The sequence below is a fragment of the Oncorhynchus mykiss genome, chromosome 5 (genome assembly GCF_057628025.1).
Source record: "Oncorhynchus mykiss isolate SJ-2025 chromosome 5, ASM5762802v1, whole genome shotgun sequence".
Taxonomy (NCBI): Eukaryota; Metazoa; Chordata; class Actinopteri; order Salmoniformes; family Salmonidae; genus Oncorhynchus; species Oncorhynchus mykiss.
In genome coordinates, this window is record NC_143026.1 from 28,951,696 (window position 1) to 28,969,370 (window position 17,675).

Below are 17,675 nucleotides of genomic sequence, written 5' to 3' on the forward strand. Positions count from 1 at the left end.
TTGTAAATGAGAACTTGTTCTCAACTGGCCTACCTGGTTAAATAAAGGTTACATTTTTTTAAAATAAAAACACACACACACAAACACATAGCGGCTTCACAGTGACAACTGTTTTCAGCTGATATGTAACCCCCCCTGCAGATACTTACATTTCATCTGCCTGTGTGTGTGTGTGTGACTGAGGCTCTGCATAAATGTAATCTGTGAGCATCAGTCCTAGTTCTGAAAGATAAAAACTGAGCAGGGTCAGGAAATTTTAGAAGAAGTGATGGGGATTGTGGTGAGAGTGATGGAGAGAAGGAGTAATGGGGATTGTGGTGAGAGTGATGGAGAGAAGGAGTAATGGGGATTGTGGTGAGAGTGATGGAGAGAAGGAGTAATGGGGATTGTGGTGAGAGTGATGGAGAGAAGGAGTGAAATATTGAACTGGAAAGATAAAAGGAGGAATACGAGACAGAAAGCAGGACTGACCAAGTGAGAGAGAGAGAGAGAGAGAGAGAGAGAGAGAGAGAGAGAGAGAGAGAGAGAGAGAGAGATCTAGGGAACGAGGGTGAGAGGAAGAGAGGACGACAGGACACTAGTGAGGAGGAGAGGAAGAGAGAGAGAGATCTAGGGAATGAGAGGAAGAGAGAGAGAGAGAGAGAGAGAGAGAGAGAGAGAGGGGGGGGGTCTAGGGAATGAGGGTGAGAGGAAGAGAGAGAGAGGTCTATGGAATGAGAGGAAGAGAGAGAGAGAGAGATAGAGAGAGAGATCTAGGGAATGAGGGTGAGAGGAAGAGATGAGGACAGGACAGTAGAGAGGAAGAGAGAGTGAGAGAGAGTGAGAGGGAGAGAGAGAGAGGTGGGATTTCCTCAGTGTGTGAAAAAGTCGGGACCGTTTGAAGCGGTTGTGGACTCTGCTACATCCCTCTCTGACCTCCGATCCCAATCAGTCATAGCGACACTGGCTGTTTATTTATCCTGCTCCACAATGGTACTGAGCTGGCAACTCATGCCTGTTTACTCCACAGTAAGGCCACAAGCCCACACGGACCGACCCTGCCCCTACACTGGGTTCCTTCCAATGAATGGACAAAGCCATCGATCATGTGACACCATATATTCCTATGTGAAGACTCAGTGGCGTCTCCTGGAGACATAAAATGCACAGTTTGAGCTACTCCAGGAAGTGACATTGCAGACTAGCTCAGGACTGCACCCTCTCATTGTAATTCAAGTTACTCAAGTTAAAGGCCAACCGGGGTACTGCAGGCTGCCATTAGCAACTCAATTATCCTTATATCGGTGAGTGATTTTAAAATAATCGGTTCAAGGAAATACATCTGGTGTATTAGAAACAATTATTGGTACCATGATTGTCTTCAAAAACCTTTTTTTATTTACATGATTGACTACAAAGATTGCAATTTTTCTATTCACTAAAACAATGTGTGCGCATGTCAAAGGGGCAGAAGGCCATGTGTTGTTATGTTTCTGGATGGCCAGATAGCTAGCAAGCAACAATGACAAGAAACTGCCATGTGGTGAATCGTAAGTAGCTCGTTTCAGCTTGTTGGATCTTGTTCTTGACACCATGTCTTGTTTTAAGGTGTTTGACTGATGTCACATCTATGCTAATATGGCAAAATAAATTATTGCCAGCTAGCTAACCAACAACTGGAATGATGTATTTGAGAGACAAGTGCTCATTGTGCAACTTTATTCCTTTTCAATAAACATTGGACTAAATATAGTTCACATATTATCAACAATCTAAGCCAACCCTTTCTGTTTTGCCCGATAGTTGCACACGTGTTAGTCTTGTTGCTAAACAACCAACCCGCCTATAATGGGGGATCCTGTTTACTGCTAACAATGCCTGCTGTACCACAGTCGGCCTTGAACTACAGTGGATTCAATGAGAGGGGGCGTTCTCCCCTGTTTCCTTCCCTCAGACAAATGTACTGCTGCTGCTTATCCTAATATGACAGAATGACAAGCTAAATAAACAGAGTGATGTGATGTAGAAATACAAATAAATGCTGTGGTGTACACTTACATACATTGGAGTGGAGTTGGATTGTAGCCCCTTGGCGATGTGCTGAAACATACAGGCCGTGCCACTGAGAAAGGTGTCAGACCCCGTTAGAGGCCTTTGGCTGGACGCAGCTCAAGTACAACTTGGACAAAAGCGCTGCCTGTCTCCCCTCATTAAGTGATTTAAGTCCCATGTTCCCCGGTTCCTTTCATCGGCCGCCAAAGTGAACACACTTAAAAAATCCAACAAGAATGCCGGGCCGCGGAGATGAATAGAACGAGGGGGAAAGCTGGAAGTTAGGGCCAGGGAACTGGGTCTAAAGCTGAGAGGATATGCTAGCCATGCCTATTAGCGTCCCCAGTACGGAGGACCATATGTGAATGAACGGTATGGGCCTACAAAACAGCCCCTCACTGGGAAAAGGAGTGGCCACTTAATCCATTAACAGTTTTCTCCCCACAGAACCAGATTTTCCCATGAAGGTTTGGTTTAGTAAAGTGCTGCTATTTCCACATTCCTTGCTAATGAGACAAGGTTGTCACGGGGGACACTATACTGCTCAGCGCTCCGACCAGCCCCAGGGGAGTGCTGCATCAGTGGACTGGTGTCATAATTACATCGGATTAACATAACCTATTGGATATCACACAGTTAGCATATGTACTCTAAAAACACCATTACAGTGCTCTGGGATGTGAGTGAAGTCCCTGGGCTTGGCAGAAGGAATGTGGCCAGAGAGAGTACATTAGCATTTGCTAGTTGGGATGAGCTCTCTGGCAAACACAGCCTGTTTCAATTAGCACCTGAAAGACAGCAGGCTCCTCCGGGCCATTATGTCATCTGTTTGTGAACTCTCTAATTGGAGCGCTGTGGAAGGAAGGCCCCCTCTGTTCAGCACGGGCGGCCTCGCCAATGCCTGTTCTGCTCACCATGCTGCTGCTGCAGTACAGTCCTCTGATGTATATTGGTAGTACGAGCAATTATCTCCGAATGATCTGGGATGATCTGAGATCAGTTTGTCGAGGGAAGGGATATATTCAGTGCTGGTCAACACCTCACTAGAGAGTCAGTCTCTGACACATAAGGTGCAGAGGGATGATGCATAATACAGTGCAAAAAGCAGCACTTCCACATAGTTCTGTAAGTTTCCGTAGCGAAGTCTCTCCAGCAGAGGCTGGAGGTCTGTAGTCCTGACCTTTTCAAGTTTAGTTTATTGGTCTTTCAGCATTTTTACAGGTTCTTAATAACAGTTGTGATTAAAAACACTAAATTACTTTGCTGGTACAATAAGAAAACAACATTTTAAATAAATACAACAAATTTAAAGTGCTAAAAATGTCTAAGCTAAAATCTCAAATCCATTTTCAGACAGGCTCAGGGAGGGTTCCATAGTTCTACAGCCCACTGGGTGTGGCCACACCCTAGCAGCCAACCTCAGGCCCCTGACATTTCACCACAACCATGAGGTTAGAGAGAAACTCTTTCTTCCTCCTTACAAATAAGTGACTTTTAACTCTCCCCATGAAAACAGAGACAAATAATGAACATTTGGACTGGAGATATCACGTTCACTTTCACACGCATCAACTCCATTCTGAACCGTAACAAAAGACAACAAGAAAACACTGGTGAGGAGGGAATGGGAGTCAGGGTATGCTGAAGAGCATTTCTCTTTGTCAGACGTGAGTAATGGGAGGGGGGGGGAGTAATGGCATACAAGTTGGGAAAATGTCTATGTGTGATGGCCATACAATGCATACTATCAGTCCTGTGGGGTCACACACAGAGGGAAGAAATGACATCAGATGTGAACTATAGCCATTCCAGCTGGGTCGGAGGTGGAGGGTTGAGGGGTGGAGAGTTGAGGGGTGGAGCTTTGAAGGGTGGGGGAGGAAGGCAGTGAAGTCTGAGACATCTTATCCCCTCTTCATATCTGATATCAGCCCAGGAGTGGGAGTCAGCATACAGTATGTGACAGACATCTGGACACCCGGGAGAGGGGGGAGAGATGGAGAGACAGTAAAAGAAAAGGGGGAGAGAGATATGGAGAGATAGGGATACATATCATTAATTAGAAAGAAAAGGGTAAAGGAAAGAAAGTGAGAAAAACCTGAGAGAGAGCACGGGTGGTTGGGAACCTGTTTTCTATAACTGTCTCACATTTACACCAGATTTCTTGGGCTAAGTGAGGGCAGCTGTGTGTGTGTGCATGTGTGTGTGTGTGTGTGTGTGTGTGTGTGTGTGCCACAGCACATGGTTACCATGCGGCATGGACACAATGCTGCGGATACTGATTTAAAATGATTGCTCCATGCCTTTCAGTGGTTATATGCCCCAAAATAAACTCTCACTACCATGCAGCAAAAATCCAACAGTGCATTAATGTCCTGCCTCCTATCAGGCATGGGTACAGATGGAACACAATTCACACCCCAATGTATCTGCCACAGTTTTGGTAATTAGGGCTGATCTTCCAATGAAAATGCAGCTCCTCTACGCCTCATTGGCTGTGGCAGGTTCTGGCTTAAACCTTATTGGTGAGTTTCTGGCTGATCACACCTCCCACTTCCATTGTCTTTGGGCTTCAATTTGCATAATTCCTATCCCTTACACTAGTTTCGAGGATGTGAAAAAGAAATACTCTGGGATTTAAATTACAGGAACAATGGTAACCAAATGGAGGAGCCCATTAGAACAGCACAGGCAAGTACTGCAAGCCACACTGTCAGCTGAAACTGAACACCAAAATTATTAACAAAAATATCTAAATCTATTATATATAAAGCCTTGATATATAAGGCTCTATCTCAATTATCTCAATATTTCCCTGAACAATTGAGAAAAAAATCAGTTGGAGATGGTAAATCTTTAACTAATAGCAAAGGAGAATTGGAACCAGCAATATTAGGTCGGCCTACTATATTTCCTACCATGTTACTGGGTTGCTGGGCAAAATGTCAAACGAGCCTGCCTCCGTCATACTGTAGTGGCTTGGTTGGTGGATGGTAAATGTGTGTGACGTGTTAGCCGGTGCACTTATTTGGCCCCTTGTGTATCGCGTGTCTAGACCTCACTAACAGAACCTCTGTGTTGGACCATGTGACTGACCAAAGTAACAGTCATAAGACTTCAGCACCTAACAGACCAGGGGCCTTTTCAATCAATTCTCTTTTTAGTAGTAAAAAAATTTGAAGCCGTCACAAAACACCCGTGGTTGGTACCAAGGTCCATTCAAGCACTGAAATGCCAACTTCCTATTTATAAAACTACATTTTTCTCTTAGACTGAGAGATAAATAACGATTACATTTCAAATGCACCATTCACATGACTGTGGTATATAATCATTCCACAATATCTGATTAGGGCCTCCTTTACACAACTTATCAAATAACTAACTCAGCATGGGAATCAAAATTAAATCGTTTTTATTTATTTTATTACCTTTTTTATTTAACCTTTATTTAACTAGGCAAATTCTTATTTATAAAATGTTATATATCATTGATATAAAGTCTTTAAAACAATTCAAAGGTAATGTTTTGTATTGTCCACTTTTGTAACATTTTGCCTGAGGTCAACTGTACATTTAATTTTATTTATACCCACCACAAGACACTTATAAAAATGTATGTTACCAATAAAATGTCATCAGTATCTTCCTTAATGAATACTCTGTCATTTAAATACATTTTAAATGTATATAAAAAATTATAATTGTGAACTATATTTAAAATGGTTGCATAAAGTTATCTTTATCTTTTTTTAAATCCGTTGGTTTATAATAAAATATAATACTTATATTTTTGGGGAATGTAATTGTTGAAATATATCACAGTCTAATAATTTTTCTTTCGTATTTTTTTCTTCACTTTAGTGTATGCCTAAATTTTGTTTATGCTACAGCCAAATGTCGTATAGCGAGTGCAAACCCTGATATTGGCATATTTTCCTCAGAAAATGTGATGACCAACATATGAAAACCATCAATTGTGGTAAATCCCACTAGTAGTATCATTCTATAAGCACTATCTGGGTTGGTCCATGTCTGGCCCTAAAAATCTCTGTCCAGAAGTGCACTTAAAGGCCATTGGGCCTGGGCTTTGGTCATTAAGATCATAAAATCCTGCTCATAAAGATGGTTTATTTTTTCCGGAGTGTGCTCACTGCTTAGGTTTACATCGGAAGTCTTTATGGCAGAGCGGTAATATTTCTGTCTCCAGACGGACCTGCCCATTGAGTTATTATGGAATACTGTAACTGGCCAAACCATAGCATGGCTCATGCTGAAATATAAAAAGTATTTTTTAAACTCTAAGAAAGTGCTATAATATACAATCCCCTGAGAATCTAAGTAACATTTCTTAAAATATGCAGTAATAAATATACAGTACATTGCTTGCAGGTCTGATGGATTGATTCCATAAAATAGATGTTAGGATTTAATAAACACAACTAAATATAATTGCCTTGTTAGATCACTATTGGTCATATTCAAATTACATTTTGATGGAAATTAAATTGCTATCAATTTCTAACTACTAACTACTTTTTTCAATATTAAAAGATACGTTCATTTATCAATCGAAACCGAACGCTTGTTTGTTGATAAAAAAAAATGTGCAGCCGGATGAAAAATGACTACATTATTTTTTATAAAAATGTATAGAACATAATTGTAATTCTCTCATACATCTATCTGGCACATCTGTTCTCTCTTGTCTGTCCCCTGGTATAGTGATACTAGTGGGAATGATACAGAGTGGTTTCAGGCTCTAACCGCAGCATCCTAACCAGGAACATAGGTATTTCAGATGGGTTTCAGGTGAAGTCCTGCAGCTTTTATTGCAGTTTTTTTGTCGTGAAAGGTAGTTGGCTGCTTTGAAGAGGGACGGGACAGGTAATCTGCGACCTGGCCTCTTTGTTTAACAGACAACAGAGGGTTGTTTGCCCATTAGTGTCTCTTTGTAGTTGCTTGTCTAGGTGTGATATACACCCTGTCACTGCTACATCTACTAACTACGTGATGAAGGAACAAAGATGTTGGAGAGAATGCCTTGTGACTCAACGTACCACATAAATACCACAGTCCAGGCCTATTCAAATGACCACTAAAATGTTACATTACTTCAATTATAACACATTTTATATAACAAATGCAATGCTAGTCATTTTCTGTCTCAGTTGAATTTAGTCTGAGAAAGGGCTAATAAAACCTATTAATATCCTAGCACATAATCTGCAGACTGCGAACTAATAACTGCGGTCGGTTGTCTGATTCATGGGGAACATAGTATTCTGCTTCAGCGAAGACATCTTATTGGGGGGGGAGACGCTGAGCTGTGATTGGCTGGAGGATGACATTTTGTGTTGACTCTGCGTGCCAAAGCGCAGGGACCTGTTACTCCAGATGCCCTCTCGTCGTCCCCTCCAATGTTTGCAGCCCCACGCACGCGATCCCTCGCTCCGCCTGGCTGCACCCTCTCATCGCATTACTTCTGCTATTCTAACTCCTCCATCAATTATGCACTAGAATAACTGAGGGCCCTGGCGGAGCAAAGACATAAAGGGAGATCATCAGCCCAGGCGCTGCCAGCGTCTGCCTGCGTGTTCCCACTGTGTTGCCACGAAGAGTGATATGGGTGCCAGGCCGCCAGCTCAGCTAGGGCACCAGCAGCCATGGCATAGATACGGCTAGGCAAGCTAGGCTAGCTAGGGCACAAACACAACGTGCCTATGACACAAACACAGCCAAGCAATGACCATGTTGCCTCGAACATTGACTTATAGCTGAGCGAGACCCCTGGTTTGCATCGTTTTGTTGCCCCCCTCCTCACAGCCCCTAAACCCCTTTACCCCAAGATTCAATTTCACTGTAAATTAATGTTGTAAAGCAATGCATTAAAATTGCAATATAAAAATGTAGTTTTATCATATCTAAAGCTGTTCATTGTGTCCTATGTATCTTCATGTTGAATTCAACAAGGGGTGGAGCCTGTTCACTAAGGGTCCCAGGATTTTCAACCGACCTTTGTTTCTTGGAAACAAAATGGAGTCTGATTTGGAGGGAAATGGCGGTCTTTGCTTCCCTCCCTGTCACAAGACACAGCTGAAAGTCAGGCAAGAAAAGAGAGCCACGCCTATGAAGACAGAACAAATCCTAGCAGTCTGAGATTTCAATCAACAGTGCTTAACTTAGGGTGATGACAAAATCATATGATTTCATCGAAGTTGCTTATTAACTTCAAAGAAACATGGGGGGTGAGAAACCATGTATGAAAGATGGAGTGAGACAAAATGTCGACCCCTGCATTAAAGTCACGGTGGTCCTGACCTGGATTTCTTCCGGTTGCGTGTCCAGGCTCTACTGTGAGATCGCAAACAGCTTTTTAATATTTCAGGGTCCCAAAGCACCAAGCATGCTCAAATCCAACAGGAGGAAACTCTCCATGGGCCAGTAAGCCACACTAAAGGTCCCGCAAAGTGACAACAAGTTCATGAAAATAACACTGTTCTTTCCACACATCTAAATGTCACTTGTGTTTTTTGTATTGACTAAAAAAAATCACATTATCAATTATCAATCAATTATCAATGCCTAATTTGTCCACGGGTGCCTGAAATGACACAACTATGCTAAAGATTACGGCATACACTGACAACACCCTAGACATGTTCTGGAATGCTATGGAAAATAATGCTACAAGGGGGTGGCAGGTGGTCTAGGGGTTAAGAGCGTTGGGCCAGTAACTGAAAGGTTGCTGGTTTGAATCCCTGAGCCAACTAGGTGATTAATCTGTTGATGTGACCTTGAACAAGGCACTTAATCCTAATTGCTCCTGTAAATTGTTCTGGATAAGAACATTGATAAATGTAAAGACATTATTACAGGCTTTGGTTTTTCTATTTAGGTTTGGACTTTAGCAGGTATAGCTCCTCAGCACATAGGGCGCACCGATTGGTGTCACCTTGTTAGTCAGTATGTGTTACACCTGTGTTGGTTGACATCTTGTTAGTGGGAAGGTGATTCACCTGTGCTGGCCCAGGTGCTATCTAAGAGTGGCTGGCCCAGTGCCCCAGGTGTCTTGATGGATGTGGAGGTGCTCCCTATTTTTATTTATAGAAAAACATTCCTTTGTCTGATTTCCCTGATGTTGTCTTGCTCCACCTTTTTGGTTTGTTTCCTGTCTTTAAATTTAGTGTGGGTTTTTCTTTTGTTCCCTTCTCCTTGGGCAAATTTGGTTGGCGCCCATGTTGGGTCTTAGATTCCACTTATTGTTGCTAGTCAACTGTCAGTGGACACTCAGAACCCCTCCTAAAACCACACCTGTTTTGTTTTGGTTGTTGGTCAGTGACTCTTTGTTAGTTCCATCTTCTGTTTGAGTGCCATTTTTTGTTTTCTTGCTGGGGAACGTAACACTATCATCAGATTTCTTTTTTGAGTCTTATAAATAATGTCAATTAAAAAAAACATCTACTCTTCATCTACTCTGGTTTTAAAAATCATGATTGGAAAAGTCTGATGCAATCACAGTAGAAATTCTGTAGAAGCAAAACGTATTTTTTCCTCTCCAAAAGTTTGCCACCAATGACACAGGGAAACATTGCCTCATGGAGAGGGATATTATCTTTTTCTGTCATTTCAAAAGCCACATTGAACCAAATGAAGTTCCAGAAGCATTTCACGGATGCTTGGCTGTACCGTCACATTTGTTTTATATCGTGCATACTTTCCTTTCAATTTGGATTCATTTTGAATAGATTATACTAGGGTCTATATATAGCTCCGCGTGCCAATATGCTTGATTGGTGCCACTTGTGTGCCATAGACTGGAGAGACAGCCCTGCCATCGTCCCTCCCCATCAGTAGAACTGGGGGGATTCCAGCAACACTAAAACAGCCGTCATGGCTGACCACACCCTTCTGGAGCTATCTCAGACTGAGCACTACTTACAACAATCATTACTAACTAAAGACAGAGGATGGACCAGTCATCTCTGACTAACCTGGCTCTAGGTACTCCAGCTGCAGAGAGAACTGCTGTGCTCAGAGGGAGAGGAGACAGAACACAGAGGAGATCATTCCAATTCTCTTTCTGCCTTTCTCTCTCTCTCTAGCCATCTTCCCCTGAATTGTACTCAGCCAATTTGTTCTATTCATTTATTTGATCCATTTGAAACCTGCAGTGCAACATACAGCCTTCATTTCCTTTATCTTAGGGAATGTTCTGTAATAGGAGGCACACAGTAGATAATACAGCTAACTGCAGTTTAAAGTGTTCAGACCTTACACTTTCTTTGTGGATTCTCTTTGTGGAGTCCATTTTCATTATCTTTGCCTTGGCCTGCTGTATAAAGTTATCTTTCATTATGGGCTTGTTCTGCTAAAGTGTAATAGGAAGCCCAGATAGCCACTCACCACACTGATAGAGAGCGTGGTGCATAGAGGCCGTCAATACAGCAGCCTTCCCAGCCCACCGCTATACTGTCTGTCTGTCTGTCTGTCTGTCTGTCTGTCTGTCTGTCTGTCAGGAGGCCTTTTAGCAGCAGTTCCAGAGGCTTTACTGCAGTCATTAGGGGCTGGCCCTGATTAATGTGAATGGTCAGGCAGGCCCTGGCTTTCTGGGGGAAGAACAGAGCAGGGTGAAGGGTCCCACAGGAAGTGTTTTGTGTCTCCACACAAAGGGAGACTGACCTCTTAAGCCCCTTAGAGCCTCTCTGCTAATACCGTCACCGGTGCCTACAAAGACACAGGGATGCCATTTCACCACTCACATTTAAACAGCACACAAAAAGCCCAGTCGAGAGTTAAACCTTAAGAAACGGCAGAAAAGTGAACCTTGGAGCGCTGGAGTGAGACTTGGAGATTAGGGACTGGAGGGTTGGCTCTAATCCATTGGCTGACCCACGCATATGAAATGGAGGATGCCGACTTGCTGAGCTATAACACCGATCGAGAATTAACTGAAAACAAGTTTACAGAAGCTGCTGAGAATGTGATCTATTCAAATCTTAACAGAAACAGCATGGCAAACACCTTATATCCAAATCCAAAGGATTCGTTGTGTGGCGCTATGAATATTGAGTGTTGCTGTAAGGTAACAAAGAAATCCTTACCTACACACAGTAAACACAATAAATGTTCACCAACAAGACACCGACTTTAGTTGCTGTCAGTCAAACAGAAGCAGCCTTGTTAGTTTGAAAAGAGCAACAGAGGCAAGGCACCTCTCTCTCTGCGTGCAGGGTCGCAGAGCAGTGGACCTGGCTGCTTTCTCCACAGGAGGACTATTTTCCTCTTCACAGAGGGCCAGAATATATCACCTCACTCTCTGACGCCAAGACATCCCTGAGAAGATGGCTGCAACATGCCTGTCTCCATCCGCAGGCTTAGCCGGGGCAGGGGTGGAAATACGGGTTTTGACCTCATGCAGAGGACCCATGGCATGGCCACTGTTTCCCTGTGTAACCCTGTGACCCCTCTCCGGAAGCTTCTGTTAACCCTGTGACTGTGTGCCCCTTCCCCTTCGCCTCGTAACATATTCACCCTCACAATAGTCCGTCACAACTACCTCTCTCTCTCTGCCACTCACCTCTCCTCCCTCTTTCTGTCTCTCTCTAAGAGCATGCTGGCCATGGGCCGCTGAGTATGATAGGAACAATAGTGTCCTTTCACACTGTCCGAGCCAGGGCTGGGAGAGGGCTGCGGTCCTGAGACCCAGTCAATATTTGGACTCGGCTCCTTTTATGTGTCCGTTTTTAATCCAAGCGGAACCACGCAGCAGGGAGCCGGGAAAAGGCTGAGGGGAAAAGCGAGGGTAAACACTCTGAACAATGCAGACGGAGCAACTCTCAATGCCACTGGGAAACTATCACAACATCAACTTGCCACAAACTGAAAAATTGTGTATTGTTTCTTAAGTGGAGATTAAAAATGAGCCGGAATAGAGAAAGCAAACGGCCAAGGTCATTTCGCTCAGTGGAGAACTATCTGTGTCTGTCAGGACAAGGATGTTATGAAGTGGAAAGAGATGCCACGGAGGCATTTTCACATTTCTGAGGTGTCCGCTAAAGGACTGCAGAATCAAATCAGAGTATAACTACATCCAACAATTTCCTCAGAAAAGGACGAGCACTTTTGATCCCCGAACGGATAGTTACCACAGCTACCAGAGTAGTTGACCACAAGGCAAATAGATGAAAGTATTTTGATTGTCTTCAACAGAAATATGTCACATCTGTTGTAGAAAGCTTTGAGGGGCATTATCGGAGCTTAAACTGCAGCCCCTGGGGTGACAGTGCTCTTGTAGAATGCTGGAATCCCTCTCCCCAGCTGTCAGGTCGTTAGTCCCACCCCAATGAGGCTCTTTGATGAGGAAGGGTATCGGTTTCCATGGCATCGGAGACACAAACAGCAGGAAGATTAGGGACGGAACTCAGCCCTGATTCTTCACTGATCCCACCTATCAGCAACAAATAAACACCTTCGCCATGGCGATGGGTGCATGTGTCCCATATGGAGCCTGACGGTTTTAATGAAGCAACTATCAAACCTGATACAGGCCAGGTGGGGAATTGTCTAATGCCAACTGATTAATGGGCAATAAGCCGATCATTTACTTTATTTACTCATCTTGTTGTTAATTACACATGTATGAACAGAGTATTACTGAAGAAAATGCCTGAGTGGCCCCTCAACCCTGTATTACCTACATTTACACAGCATTCACACATGTATGTTTTTTATTTGGTTATTTTTATTTATCCTATATTTGTGTTAACCAACATCCATCCAAAGACACCGCAGCCCGTCTCTTCCCATCCTTAAAAGACATTATATTTTGTCTTCTTTAGCTAATTACTACTAATATAGCACATATTTTAAAGATGGGCATTTCAAATGATGCTGTCTTTAAATCAAATCATTTTTAAATAACAAGTCAAACACTCTCACTTATAATATTCATTGTGGCTCAGTGGTTTTATGTCTCCTCAACCAGATTGTGTGTCATTCAAGCACTTCATTTTTTTTTAATTAAGGAGATTATAATGACTTGAGCGCCTCAATGTCACTAATTGAGGAATTTGTACCTCCAAGCATGACTGAATCATCATCATAGTTAAACTCCTGCTCCACTGCTTTTGAATCCCACTGTTTGAGTGCATCAACTAAGTGCATCAGAATGTTGAGGTTTTGGGAGGAAAATAGGAATAATGTTTATTAAGTTTGCAACAAACTTGGCACCATTATCAACCTACATGTGTTTGAGACAATATAAAATACGTGAAAATGTCTTCACCATTTCCATTTTTCACGAGTCACTTCCCATTTCAATTTCAGAGTCCCTGTAGGGGATTTCATGAATGGCTGAGTATGGACTGCAGGACTACTGCATTGGGTGCTGTTTTTCTCCTGTGGTCATAAAAAAAGCCTCATCTGGAAGTTGTGACTATACCCCAGCAGGCTTCGAGCTCTGATGGCTGAGTATGGTTACATTACCCAGCAGGGGCCAGGGGCCCAAGGTCTAACACAGAGTATGGTTACATTATACGGCAGGGCCAGGGGCCCCTGAGTCTTTGCATGGTGCACGGTTACTTTATACTGCGGGGTCGGATTTGGATTAGGCCCCTGAATAAGAAAAAGGAGACAGTCATTTAGTTACTTATTTATTTACCCGAGGAGCGCTATTCTCCTCAGACAAAACCCAGGCAGGGTGCCGTTGCATGGCCGTCACAGAGCCTCAGAGGAGAGGTAGGTTCTGCCCCAGCTTTAACCCTAACTACAGTCCCCTCTGTGCCGCTCTGTGATGGTTATCCCAGGGCCAGTTTGGTTACCGCAGAGTGTGTGACCTCAGCATGTGTGTATCTCTCCCAGGAGCATGCACCACGCTGGGCCTGGGCCACTGCTGAAATACCCCTCTGTGTTCCCCTCATTGTCTGTCACACACTGGGTGTGGGGGGAGCAGGGACGGGGGGCATGGCAACGGAGGAGCAGGACTTGGGAAGTTGGGAAGCTTTTCCTTTTTTTTAGGCAGGAGCTATAGGAATGAGCTGAGGCCACTATGGGAGCATATCAAAGATGTTATCTGTTTCAGGAAAAGAGCCGCCACACTTGCGTTTATATCTCACCTGTTCCCTTTCTTTTTAATTTAACTAGGCAAGTCAGTTAAGAACCAATTTTTATTTACAATGATGGCCTAGGAACAGTGGGTTAACTGCCTTGTTCAGGAGCAGAACGGCAGATTTTTACCTAGTCAGCTCGGGGATTCGAGCTAGCAACCTTTCGGTTATTGGCACAACGCTCTAACCACTAGGCTACTTGCCGTCTCCTAACTAGTTCATTGCACCCACTTTACCTCAGAGTTACCACAAAAAGACAAACAAGTACAGCATCATCTGTTGACTCTGTGCAATGCAAATCACCCCAAAGGACCAGTTTCTTCTCTCCAAGTAAAAACAAACTATTTAGAGGAGTCATGTCGATACTATAACTGTCAGGAAAAATCTGATCAGGTACAATGGTGGTGATGTGTTAAGTATGACACAAAACAAAGTGATACACTCATACTACAAACTATTTGCTGAGGTGCAAGTCATCCAGTGTGAATAACTGTTGAGTTACCAGAGCTGTAGGGTTGATGGGATTAGAAATTCACAATTAGCACCTCTGTCAAATAGAAGTCACATCTGCCCATTCATTACAGTGGGTCATTCCAGCTATTATGAAGCCATTGCTTTACCCTTGTGAACACACTAATTGGCAACTTTAACTAATTAGAATAAAATAGAAACGGCAGATGGCAACCTAACCTACTACTAAATATTTTGTGAATTTTATTGTAGAACGACATGCAAAGGCTTCAATTACATGTTATAAGCACACACAAGCTTGCAGTTTATGTGCGTCATAAGCAACACGCCTTATATTTTTCCAAGTCAAACTGGCAGATAATATTTAATTTCATTCAAGGCAACATTTTAGATGTTTAACGCTTCATATGTACAGCCATTGGTTTAATCGACACTGGGATACGGTCGCAGAGAATTCTAACAGAAATCAACAGAATAATTTTCCTACTGCCGACGCACTAAAAGTGGACGCGGTAACAATCCGCCACAGCAACACATAATATCTTAAATCGGCTGTTAGTGTGATAATTTATCTCATTAAAGAGATAAGACACATAATTTTCCATTAGTAAAATTATAGCTAAGGATGCCTACCAGGAAACTCCTTTTCGGCGCATTCAGCAGAACCAGGATAATATTATCTATGGATAGTCATTCTGGTGTATTTACAGTATAGGATATAAAACACTATTGATGAGAAGCTTTTTTTTTTTTTAGATAACATGTATGTCACCCGACATACAATTTTTGTATATTATTGCCGATGTGCATCAATAAAATGTATGTTTATAGGCTATTGCCAAGTGACCATTGATCAATGAATCATGATGAACATTTTCCAAATAAATGCTGTTACAAATGTCATATATGGTCCAGGGGCCATCCACCTCTAACCTATGTCAACAATGAAGTTGATGGCACATGAAGTTGGTGACCCGTGGCCCGTCCTTGACACAATTTGCGATTACGCACGAGACTCACCTGGGGTTGGTCCGGTTCCAGTAGACGGCATAGCGGTCGGACACCACCTTGGACGCCGGCTCTTGGCCATATGCACACATCCATAACACCAGGGAAACGAACAGGATCATTTCCACCTGCGGCAAAGCTCCCGAACTTGGCCACGCCAAAGTCCCTCTCGATGCAGCGTCTCGCGCGATAAAATTATTCGAATGAACAGACAGAATGAAATGATATTCCCATCTGAAGGCTTTTAAATTATAATTGCCTTATATCTCAGTTGATTCCTCTCTGGTTATAACGAACTGATTGGATTACTTCGCGAGGAAGTTATTGTGCTGAAGCTTGAATTGACATTTGGAAAAAGTTCAGTATTTGCATTCAGTTTTAGAAAAGCACAATCCGTTTTTTGTGGAATACAAAATAATTGCAATCGGTGAAAAAAATTGCTGAAATATTAGTTGAGGGTCCGTTTGAAATAAATATTATTTCAGTCAATGCTCGTATAATGTATTCATAGCAACAAGCGCATCCTCTTCAACCACAGATGTGGAATGCCACAAATATTATACACATGAATTTAGAGCCTTAAAAAAGGTATCCTTCAGTAGGTCTACCATGAATAGCCTTTTAAACACAATGAGGAATAATGATCTCCTCGGAACAACTCTTATTTGCGCACTAATAGTTTCTGCAACTATAGGTTACGCAGCTATATAATTGCTGATATTAAAGGTAATAACAGGGTAGTCCATGCATAAATCTGTTCAATTGTTCTAGAACTTTGGAATAATAAGTAACTCCAAAGAACCTGTGCGCTACAGACAGTTCCGTGTCTTCCTTGACGTTGTCCTCCCTCGGATCTGTGTCCGTGTCTTCGGCGTTGTCGCTGGATTGTCACGGCTGGATAACTAGGATCAGCTCTTTCCTTACTCGGACCGGAGTCATTCAAATGTGCCGTGGCATAAAACGAGTTTATAAAAACCTCAGCATGGACGGAGATACTTCGATGTGTCGCATGAAACGAGGCAAATGTAAGCAGGCTCGGTGGAAAGTCGTATAGTTCGGCCTGAAGAAAACCAAGTCAGCGCAGCGCCGGCTCGGCCATGCATGCATGCTTCCCCACTGTGCCAGCGCGGGTACGGTTTCAGGCTTGCGCACAGTCTCATTGGTTTGAAATGTGAATGATGGGCGTTTCGCTTACAAAAACAACATCCCTCCTCGTGAGGAGGTACATCTGCTTCCTCAAGCGACATATAATTTATTTCACAAGGTAGACCTACTAGGTATTAGGGCCACGGATCCTAAACGAGATAAGAACGATCTGATATTAGCTCTGCTCTGTATGTCGGTTTACAGGTTTACACCTTTCACCGAGGTCCATACTGTCTTTACGCACACAAAGTATTTTGAAATCAACAATGTTTTGCATTATCCAGAATTGTGGAAAATGATGCTACAACTAACCACTGAATCCTTATTGCCCACGACTGTCTATTATCATCCATTGAGCTCCAGGAGTTGATTTACTACAGTTTTTGATCCTATTAAATTCCATGATATGCCACTGTGTGTCTAATAATAAACAGTTCTGGTAAAGATGTAAACGCAGTGCACTCTGCATTACTTACCCAAATATTTGTTAATATTTGCCTACTACGCATTTAAAATTCAAACATTGGGCAAGGGCATTTGCAAAATGTTTCTGTCTTGTAGATTTTGTAGCCTGTCAGACTGGTTCGCCATCTTTTCAGTTTGCGCCCTTGACATGCTTTACGCACTAGCCTTTCAATGTTTATTGGCGCCCCGCAGTGGAGATAAGGAGAAGCGCTTCCTGGATAGCAGAAAGGTAGGTTATAAATTAAGTAATTAGATCATAGACCAGGTAAACAAAAGGCATTTGATATGTGTTCTATATTATTTGATCAAGATGACTATTTTAGGTATAACATCATAGGCCTGTAGTAGGTATTTTCTTGTTATTGTAGTAACATGCCATCCGGCAGACAACAGGAGGTCCATTAAGGCAGTACTAGACACAGGAGGGTCTGGTGTGTCAAAGATAATTCC

The 17,675-nt window shown here is 42.8% G+C and overlaps 1 protein-coding gene across 1 annotated transcript in view; it reads right to left on the bottom strand.

Moving 5' to 3' along the window:
- The window catches only part of LOC110523550 (ephrin-A5b), a 58,748-nt gene extending 41,908 nt beyond the window's left edge, over positions 1–16,840 (bottom strand). Inside the window, exon 1 of the mRNA XM_021602342.3 lies at positions 15,627–16,840. Within this exon, the coding sequence (XP_021458017.2) occupies positions 15,627–15,736 (110 nt within the window). The 5' untranslated portion in view covers positions 15,737–16,840. The remainder of the gene's footprint in view (positions 1–15,626) is intronic.
- Between the last annotated feature and the right edge of the window lie 835 nt (positions 16,841–17,675).